Raw genomic sequence first — 10,692 nt, forward strand, 5'->3', positions numbered from 1 at the left:
CACTAGAGGTTCCATGTAATTGCATCTCAAGATAAGTACACAAAGAACTCAGTCGAGGGCCCCAGGTAGGACAGTGGCAGGCACAGTTGGGTCACACAGCATCCCCACCCTATTTTTCTGGCTTGTCGGTCTTCCTCGTTGACTTCAGAACATTGTCTCCACAGTAAAGAACATCATCGTAATTTGGTTTATAGTGCAGCTGTATTCACGAATAGGAGAACTAGGGTAGTAAGGCATGGGGGAGAGGGGGGGGAGGCATAAAGGAAAAGATACAGTCCAAATAACTAGAGCTCCTAAGACTTCCTCAGTTTCTCCACAGCAGCATCTACGTCACCCCCTGTAGCGATGAGGGCCTGAAGATTGGCTTCAAGATTCGGAAAGCCCATAGCCCGAAGCTGTTCCAGCTGCACCCGGAAATGAGCCTCCAGTTGTAGCTGCTGGGTATTGGTACTAGCTAAGGCTTGCAACACTTGGAGGAAGGGGGTGGCATGGAAACCCAGCTCTGCAGAACCCTGTGCTGGGGAAACCTGAGGAGCCGGGGCTGGGCGAGGATCCTCAGACATGACAGCACCTTCTCGGGATTCTGTACCTCCTGTCGTTACTCCATTCAATCCCGCCAGGCAGGGCATGAACCAGAGCAGGAGGCGTGGTGCTTCGGTAGCCAAGATCTGCAGACCCTGCTCAATCTGCAGCAAGGCCTGCATGACGCGGGGGTTTGCCATGGCTGCCTGAAGGTGCAACAGGAGTGGGATCTGTTGATGTACCTCATTCTGCGTTCGAGGGACTTGGTTTGTGCCGGCTTGCCTCGGAAGTCTTGGGTAACCTGTTGGAGGCAACCAAGGAGATTCCGGGACTCCAGGAGTGGCGGACGTCAGGGAAGAAGGTGTAGGAACAAACCGGGGGCAGTTGGCAGAATCTCCTATCTGAGAGATATGATTGGGTAGGCTAGTGCTCTGGCCATTAGAGCCCTTTCCGGCATCATGTAGGCTTTCTCCTTGTCTGGTACTGTTCTCCGACGAGTGTCTCAAGAAAGCTGGGCAGGATGACTTTCCCTTGACAGCTACTGACTCTTTGGGGAGAGGCTGGCTTGACCCAGGTTTGTGGGCTGAGGGTAAAGTAGGAGGAACTCTGTTTCCTGGTAGTGGTGCTTCCTGGCTTGGCCTCGAAGTTGGCAGAGTAGTACCCTGCAAATAAGGACCCAGGGACTGGGAAGTCTCATGTAACTGTTGGATATAATCAAAGAGTCCTATGTTCCCCAGAAAGCTTGGAAGCCTATTTCTACTCTCAGATGCATCCTGGTCTCCATGCTGTCTTCCTTGCCTGCCACCTGAGACCCCATACGTGGTTGTCCAGGGGTTAGGAAGAGGGTCACAATTCTCTGTCCTTGATGGCTGGCTGTTAGCCGTGGTGGCACTGGCAGTAGTAGCAGCAGCGAAAGGATTGCCACCAAACTGCTCCTGGACTGCATTAAGCATGGGGTCCATAATATCTGTGTACATAGTACGGAGCACATTGTAGCCGCCAGGGATGCTCTCCAGATTATTGAGTGCGCGGTCCTGGCTACGCATCATCTCCTGCATCATGGAAGGGTTGCGAAGAAACTCCATCGTCTGCCTCATGATCTCGGGGTTGTTCAGAATATGACCAATCTCGGGGTTCTGCTGGATAAGCTGCTGCATGTGAGGATTGTCAAGGACCAGCTGGCGCACTAGGCCCGTGTTGGACAGCAGACCCTGGATGAAGGGGTCGTCAACAAGCTGAGCAACAAGTTCAGGCACTGAGAGGTGCTGCCACATTAGTGAGTCTGGCTGGTCAGGGAAGCTACCGGAGGTCAGACCTAGCCCACTGAGGCCTGTGAGGACACCTAAACTGAAAGGAGACCCATCCACAGGGTAAACAGAGCTTGGCTGAGGGAGTACGCCAGGATTGGGACCTGGAGTAGAGACTGGTGGGGCTGGACACTCAGTGCCTGTGGTCCTACGCTGCATCTTAATGACCAGGTGAACTGTGAGGCCATCTCGCACTCCACACTGTGCCAGTGAGTCAGGGTCCTTGAGGATCTTTCCAGCAAAGATGAGGACCAGCTGATCTGGATGTGCCTTAAAGCGCTGTGATATCTCTTCCTTCAGCTGCCGGATGGTACACGTGTCTACAACTGAGAAATCCTCCTTGTCCTTGGGTGTCTTCACCGTCACTCGGATGAGGTGGGAATCCTGGGCTGGCACTGGGCTGCCCTGTGGTAGAGCCTCTCCACTTTTAGCCATGGTGGGCAGCAGGAGGCCCAGGTCTGTGGGGACACAGCTGAGGGAATGGGGGTGAAAGATGGAGGTCATCCTTTCAACCAATGGTAAAAGTAAGAAAGGCATATATAAAGAGGGCCTCGGGTCTTGGGGCAGGGAGAGGTGTAGCGTCCACACGGAAAGGACCATTAGGTCACTTGGAGAGGGACGCTTTGAGGAAATGGAATTAAAATGTGTTGGTCAGGGAGAAACACTCAGGGCCCAAGGACACGGCCTTTACATGATGAGTAATTGAATGAGGGGGAAATAAAGGGGCCAGGGTTGGGGGATACACACCAATCTGCTGTGGCCCCGTCCTTCCTCCTAGGCAGGGCTCCAAACCGCCCTCATCTTGCTGCACAGCCACCCGGTAGGCCTTCTGGGTTGGAACCCATTCCATCAGGTCACCTCTGTGAGCTCAGCACTGACATCACAGCCTCACACCATGGATACTGGAGATTCCAAAACGAGTGGAGTCCCTGGAAATCCCGAACCTCCCCCCCGCCCCAACCCAACTTAACTTCTATTACCTTTTTCTCGATTACATATTAATAATGAGGACGTGGGGCTAGCAATTTCTTTTCAGGCCAACAGCCCTCCTCCACATAACACCATGTATGGTGGATGGAGACCCAGAATGGAGTTGTGTCTCTATAAAAAGTTTCTTAGGAACATGTAGTGTCTCAACTAAGAACTGAATTCAGTTGCCCAAACTTGAAGATTTCTTTCTGGAATCTTCAATTCCTTTTTCTCTATATTCAATAGCCTATGTTAAACCAGAATATATAATTTTATACATTTTCAAAAAGCATATTTGTTGATAGGATATAGAATTGAGAGAAGAGTTGAAAATAACTGAAAATTTTAAGTATTTGTTTATTATTTATTTATTTATTTATTTTTTGAAACAGAGTTTCTCTGTGTAATAGCCCTGGCTATTCTGGACTTGTTTTGTAGACCAGGCTGGCCTCAGACTCACAAAGAAATGCCCATCTCTGCCATACCCTCTGGGTGCTGGGACTAAAGGCATGCACTGGAAATTTTTTAATCACATGATCTTTTTTGTACAGAGAAATGGCTACATAAAGAAACTACATGAGGGAAATTATATGCAATTTAGATGTATATCGTTGTAGAGATTTGAGGTATTTATTTTTAACAGAAATATGGCTAAGTAGTTAAATATTGGAAGTCTAGAATATAACAGTATTTAGATTACTTGAAATATAGACTGCTTAAGACTAGCTACTCAATATATTAAAAAGCATAGTAAGATGAAAAAGTACTAAAAGTTCTCATTATACACAAGATTATCTAGTTTGTACATAAAAAAGGATAGATATAAAAATACTCACACAACATTTAAAAATCTGGACTATTATAATTCAAAGAAGGGTCAAAGATGAAGGAGGGATCAAATGGCATTGCAAAAGTTAAAGAGTATCCAAGTTTCTAAAATTAGGCTGACAGATTTGAAGGACTGATTGACTCTAGAATTTTTACCTATTTTTCTTTGATAATCTCATACCTGTATATAGTGATCATATCTACCCATGATTCCCCCTCCTACTCCCCTTGGGCAACTCTCAACACACACCCCTCTTCCACCATCTTGAACTCTCTTTTGGTTGCTTTTTGTTTCTTATAACCCTTGTTTCCTGTAATCAGTAGGTTACAAGAAAATATGTTAGTAACTGTGAGTCCAATTAGTGCAGTCTGCTGGTACATTGACTGATCCTCTTGGTGTGACTTTGCACAGCTCTTGTGTAGGAAACTATAGCTGCAGGGAGTTGATGAGTGCAGTGTCCATGGCACGCTCAGAAGGCATCATTTTAGCACTCGTCCCTATCCTCTGACTCTTCCATTCTCTTTACCACACTTTCATGATGTTCCCTGAGCTCCCAGAAGGTTTATCTAGAGAGTCTATGTGTGCCTAAGAACTCAGGTAGACTACTGAATTTGAATAAAAGAAAGCAGGAGACCAGCTGTGGAATAAGGGTGGGGAACAGAAATGAGTCAGAAAGCAAGTAGACGAAACGTGAGTAGAGCAAAGGAGAGAAGAGGCTTGGGGCGCTTAAAGGCTTTTTGGTGCTCTGTGCTTTGTTTTTTGAAGACTAGCATGTGGTAATTTTGTGCTGATGACTGTTTGTTTTGATGAGAGCATTCCAGTGAGGAGGAGGAAAGTGATGCAAGAATAGAAAAAGTGATCAGAAGCCTGGATCCCGAGAAGGCAGAGTGAGCAAGTGAGCAAGTGTGCAAGTGGATGGCCTAAGTTATGTGCGCCTCACTGTAAGATGGAGATATTTGGGGGAAATAGTGACTTTCATGACAATGAATATAAACAGAGTCAGATTGGGGTGTCAATCCTCGCCTGGGACTCTGAGCTTTGTCGGGTACTGTACAGGGAAACTTGGCCGTGTTGAGCACCAAACTGGAAGTGCATGCTCTGGGGGTGGAAAAGGGTGAAGTGCAGGGTCAATGGAACTCAGGGCTCCCAAACCCGAGCCAGGTGGCAACAAAGGCAGGGCAAGTTATTGTGGTAGCTTCATGAGCAGCCAGTAACGGAGGCTCACTTGGAGCTCCAAAACTGAGAGTGGTGTATACTCACTTACAAGTGGATATTAGCCCAACATTGATGTCCTCTGAGAGACTCTACCCAGCAGGGGATTGGGACAGATGCTGGGAGACTCACTGATAGACTCTGGATGGAGCTCGGAGAGTGGTATGGAAGAATAGGGGCGGGGGGAATGGAAGGACCCAGAGGGCTCAGGAACCCCACAAGGAGACCATCAAGGCCTGCAGATTTGGACCAAGGGGGGGGGGCTTGCAAAGGGCTACACAGAGAAACCCTGTCGCAAAAAAAAAAAAAAATATATATATATATATATATATATATTTCATATATATATATGAAAGAAAGAAAGAAAGAAAGAAAGAAAGAAAGAAAGAAAGAAAGAAAGAAACAGCCAGCAGCTTGCTCCCAATGACAGGCACTGTGGTGGGCACAGCAGTGCTAGAAAGATGGTGGCAGTGATTCAAGCGGACACATTGGTGAATGGCAGAAGCTCACAGTGACCAGCAGCACATAGCTGACTCACCAGCAGCCAAGCCCAGTGGTCCAGCAATGAATTTTTCCAAGGGAAGGGGAGCCTTTTCTTCCTCAGAATAAATGAGTATCAGATGGTCTTTGATGAAACTGATAATGCTGGCCCCTTTATTTCTTTTGAAACAAGGACTTAGAAACCTTGGGCAGCAGGAGGGATCTTAAGGGTGAATGTGTTTGATTCACTGGGGCTAGGGGCAACCAGAGATACTTCATTTGCATGCACTAGTACAACCCTAACCTAATAAGGGAAACATAATACTTAATTATCCTATGCATAGTGGAAGAATTCCAGGTACAATTAAAGGCTATTCGCTGAATGCTAAGGTCTCATTAGCATAGGGTGTGTTTCCAGGAATCCACAGGTGCTTGCTGAAGACATTTTTTTCTTTTTTCTTTTTTTTTAAGATGTATTTATTTATTACATATACAGTATTCTGCCTGCATGTACATCTGAAGGTCAAAAAAGGGCACCAGAACTCATTATAGATGGTTGGGAGCCACCATGTGGTTTCTGGGAATTGAACTCAGGACCTCTGGAAGAGCAGGTGGTTCTCTTAACTACTGAGCTGTCTCTCCAGCCCACTGAAGAGATTTCTTATCAGGAAGTTTCTTTCAGGAAAGGATTGGGCTTGTAATCTCCCTAAAGGCTAGGTGAGCTCCTTAGAATAACAGAGGTTCCCCGGATCAGTCAAAGAGGGAACCCATCTGAGAAAGGGAGTCTGTCGCCTTATACCAAGCTCAGAGGCTATCAGGAAATGCCAGACTTTATCCTTAACAGCAGAGTTCCACAATATGGTATGTTCAAAGCATAGTGCAATGAAAAATAGGAAGATGATATCACACCAGGCATGGTTGGTATATAATTGTTATTCCAGCACTTGGAGAGGCAGAGGCCAGAGGATCTCAAGTTCTAGGATAGCCTGGGCTACATAGAAAGGTTCGTTTCTATCTGATTATCATCTGTCTATCTATCTATGTATCTATCTAGCATCTACATATATATGCCTATCATTTACATATATATATCTTTCCATTTATCATCTGCTCTCCATATCTACCTATCATTTACCTATCTTGAACTATTTATATAAACTGAGACAAACAAAGTATAGCTATAATTTCTTTCCTGAATGCTTCTGATAAGCTGTAGTAGTGAAGAAGGGTCTAGAAAGAGGCTTACTAGAAGTGACAGAAACTTTGTGCTCCTGCCCCCTTTATAATTGCTGATGATGGTGAATTTGATACCACCTTTGGGATATTTGACTGACAGTCAAGCATTAAGTGGAGCTTGGGAAATCCTGTGGAAGAGGGAGAGGAAGAATTGAAGGAGCCAGGGGGTCAAGGACACCACAAGAAAACCCTACAGAATCAACTAACCTGGGCCAATCAGGGTTCATAGAGGCTGAACCACCAAGCAGAGAGCATGAATGGGGCAGACCTAGGTTCCCTGCATACATGTGACAGCTGTGCAGCTGGATCGTCAGGTGGGACTGCTTAGGTGGGAGCAGGGGCTGTCTCTGACTGCATTTCCTGCCTTTGGATCCCTTTTCCCCTAACTGGGCTGCCTTGTCTAATCTTACTGCAACTTGATATGCCAAGGCTGGTTTATATCCATGGGAGGCCTCCCCTTTTTTGAGGAGAAGGAGAGGAGGGGTGGATGGGGAGAGGTGAGGGGAGAGGGAGAGACTGGGAGGAGAGGAGGGAGAAGCAGCTGTGATCAGGATGTAAAGTAAATAATAAAAATTATATATGTAGGGGCTGGAGAGATGGCTCAGCAGTCTGTTCTTCCAAAGGTCCTGAGTTCAATTCCCAGCAACCACATGGTGGCTCACAACCATCTACAATGTGATCTGATGCCCTCTTCTGGCCTGCAAGGGTACAAGCAGGCAGAGCACTGCATACATAATAAAAAAATCTCTTTTTTAAAAAATGATATATGTATATATATGCATATATAATTTTTAAGGGAGTCTGTCTCAAAAAACAAAACTGCGCAAGCACAGTGACCCATGGAGGACTGGGTTGAGAATGACGAGCTCTGAAGTAAAGGGGGCAGTGGTTGTACCTCTGATTGATAATGGAAAACAAGTGTCAATCTTTGTCTTGTAATTATGAAAGTAGTAATTCATAAGAGGCACCAATTATAAATATAATATCTCATTTATATGTGAATTCCTCCCACCTGGACCTATCAGGATCTATCTTTGCTCTTCTTGCAAGTTAAATTTGGTTTTGAGAAACATGACTAAATATCATTATGGCTAAATATCTGGACCCACATAATGTTTCCCTTTGTTTGACAAGTCTCTTCCACTACATATGATCTATTCTCGTGCCAATAGGTATTTGCATCTGCCTGTGTATACACACTCTGGTTTACATGTGTGTGTTCTCTGACACTTGATCATTACATAAGATTATCTCTCAACAAGCATCCAATGTATGTGTCTGTGCATCTGTAGGTAAAACAAAGACTTTAAGCACATTTTGTTGATTTCCTGAGAGAGGAAAAAGTCAAGCTAAACACAGTGGTGCTCATGAGTAAGTCCACCACTCAAGCAGCAGGTTGAGGACCAGCTTGGTCTACATAGAAAGTCCCTGTCTCAAAAAACAACAACAAAACCGAGGCCAGCCTCAGATGAAGGCAAGTAGGTGTAGCCATTTTATTGACAGATCTTCCAGCCATGACCAATGATCTAGTATTCAGTTGAGCAAGAATTGATTGGTTTCTCCTGTTCCAGGACTTCTCCAGGTTGGAAGCATCAGGAAAGTTAGGAAAGGCCAATGGTCAAATGGGTCAGCATGCAGGTAGAAAGTAGATAGGGAGACATAATGGTTAGAGTCCCTGAGGTCTCTGGAGTTTGAGAACAGCAGCATTCGTGTCACCATCAGTAGAAATTAGAGCTTTCAGATTGGCATTATAATTCACAAATCCCATGGCCTGGAGACATTCCATCTGTTTACTGAAACAGACCTCAGGGGCTTGTGAGGAATGGGAAGAGTCTCCAGACAGGGGCTGTAATCTCTGAAGGACTGTTCCAGATTTGTGACAGCATTCAGGACACTGAGGCTCATCTGTGTCTGGTGGATTCCAGGTCGAGGGCACTGAATCAGGGTAGCTACAGCTGGAAGAAGGAAGACAACCTAGACGCCACAGGTAAGGTTCAATGCAGGGCAAAAGAGCAGGAGCTTCTGAAGCCAAGAGCTGCAGACCATGCTCAATTTGTAATATTGCTTGTGATGTTTTAGGGTTGGCTACAGCTGACAGCAAGTCAGAAAGCTGTGATGACTGCAAGGACGTGGGACATTGCTGCCTGAACTGCTCACTCAGCTGGGATGTACTCAGGAGCAGCAGCATCTGTGCCACCATGTGTGGGTGGTTCCTAAGCAACTCGACCACGCCTCCTGTAATCTGAGAGCTGGTCTGCTCATCTGCCCAGTGGAGAGCTTCCTCTAAACACTGGTCAGAGGTACCTGGAGAGCTGGTGGTACCCTTGTCATCCTCCTGAAGCCCCTGGGTGACTGCTATGCTAGGTAAGGCTGGAATCCCAGCTGGCTGCTGAACAACACAGACATGACTTTGGCCCTTTGTGGCTTCCGTGGCTGCATTTTCCCTGGAAGCATGGTTGAGATTGCTGGGAGTAGTACTTTCTGGGATGACTGATGGCAATCCACAGGAATCAACATAAATGACTTGGGCAATAGGGAGCTGGTCCCATTGTTGCTCAGACAGTGGAGGTAGGGAAGGAGTCTGGACTTGTTCTAGGACTTGTCCAGCCAGAACAGATGTAAAAGAGTTGTCCCCCAAAAGATCATGCATGCCATTGAGCATTCGGTCATTACAATCGTCATAGCTCTGGCCCAGGGCGTTGGTCCCATTTGGAACTGTCTCTAAGCCTAGGTATGGCTGTGCGTTCAATGGATGCTCAAGGTTCTGTGCTGGCTGCTGGATCTGTAGTATCTCTTGGATGATGGCAAGGTTCCTGGCCAGCTCCAGAGTTTGGCATAGGATCTCAGAATTGTCAAGGAGAAGGGAGGCTCCTGGGTTCTGCTGTATGAGTTCTGGGATATTTGGGTATTCTGAGATCAGCTGGCCCATATTGGACAACAGTCTCTGGACACAAAGATTCTCCAGCATTTGTGCAATATGCTCTGGACTTCCCATTTCTGCTTCCCGAGTACCCACCTTGGGTGCATCAGACTCCATGAGGAGGGATGTCTCCATTTTGGCTTGACTCATGCCTTCGGATTGGGACACGCTACTGCTATTTCCTTTGCTGCTTCTGTCTTGATGGCAAGGACTGTTGGCTAACCGGTTCCGGAAAAGGTGAGCCAGGGATCTGGAGCCATGCTTGGACTTGATGACCAAGTGGATGGTATGGCCATCTATGATGCCTCTCTGGTTCAGTGTGTCATGGTCTTTGAGAAGGCGGCCCATAAACACCAGTACCAGTTGGTCGATTTGGCATTTGAAGTGAGCAGAGAGCGTCTCCTTGAATTGCTTCACTGAGGTGTCATTAGCCACTGTAAAGGTGTTCTGGTTGCCTGGTGTCTTCACAATCACTTGAATGACACCTGGAGAGGTATTCGCATCTGCAGGCACACCTGCAGGACACCTGCTCTGAGGCATTCTAGGTGTTTGAGATATGATATGTGGCATAGACCTTACTAGATAGGCAGATGAGCAGTAGGCAGAAGCAGGAGCAGAGAGGTGAGGGCAGGCAAATGGTCCAGCTGGCCTTTGCTGCAGGTGCTGTGTTCTGAGGTCATAGGATAGTTTTTCTTGATGCCACCCCCCCGCAAAAGGGATGAATGGACTAAAGCCAATATTATTCAATGTTGTGCCCTCACCCCAATTTTCCAGATATGGCCCAGCTGAGGCCTGGCGTGGCTACTGACCCATACTTGACACAGGGTGGACTAAGTAGTGATGACCCTTCACAGCTGCCCCACCCCCAAGGGCATGACCTGTTCAGAAAAGAAATATTGTGATGTCAATTTAAGCCTCACAATATGTCATGATGAAATGAGGATGAATAAGTTTGAGAGAGTAGAAATGCCTCTCTTTGTAATGAAAAAATATTAGTACAGGTTTTTCAAAAATGGAGGAAAATTTTTCCTAGTAAATAATAACAATAGTGCTACCAAATAAACCAGATATGGAATATGTGCTTTTTACAGTGCTAAGCGTAGGTCCCTCTTTGGAATGGTTCGGCTTATTGTATAAAGTGTTGAGTCTGCTGAGACCATTGTTTAAAAAATTCATTCCAGAGAGTACAAATGGAGTCTGCATCACAGGAATGACTT

At 46.2% G+C, this 10,692-nt stretch overlaps 2 protein-coding genes across 2 annotated transcripts; both read right to left on the bottom strand.

The window, feature by feature from the left end:
• On the bottom strand, positions 1-2,692 carry UBQLN3 (ubiquilin 3). The gene is made up of 2 exons (XM_084752293.1): positions 2,577-2,692; positions 1-2,301 (listed from the first exon to the last, which is right to left on the bottom strand). The coding sequence occupies exon 2, from the start codon at positions 2,262-2,264 to the stop codon at positions 294-296; it is 1,971 nt and encodes a 656-aa protein (XP_084608419.1). The 5' UTR covers positions 2,265-2,301; positions 2,577-2,692; the 3' UTR covers positions 1-293.
• A 5,315-nt stretch (positions 2,693-8,007) lies between these two features.
• On the bottom strand, positions 8,008-10,353 carry UBQLNL (ubiquilin like). The gene has a single exon (XM_084752305.1). The coding sequence runs from the start codon at positions 10,043-10,045 to the stop codon at positions 8,222-8,224; it is 1,824 nt and encodes a 607-aa protein (XP_084608431.1). The 5' UTR covers positions 10,046-10,353; the 3' UTR covers positions 8,008-8,221.
• Positions 10,354-10,692: the final 339 nt, after the last annotated feature.

This window comes from Acomys minous, assembly GCF_964271855.1.
Source record: "Acomys minous genome assembly, chromosome: 2".
Classification (NCBI taxonomy): Eukaryota; Metazoa; Chordata; class Mammalia; order Rodentia; family Muridae; genus Acomys; species Acomys minous.

Bases quoted from the DNA above. Each gene is read 5' to 3' on its own strand.
- UBQLN3 (XM_084752293.1), bottom strand. From the start codon at position 2,264: ATGGCTAAAAGTGGAGAGGCTCTACCACAGGGCAGCCCAGTGCCAGCC.
- UBQLNL (XM_084752305.1), bottom strand. From the start codon at position 10,045: ATGCCACATATCATATCTCAAACACCTAGAATGCCTCAGAGCAGGTGT.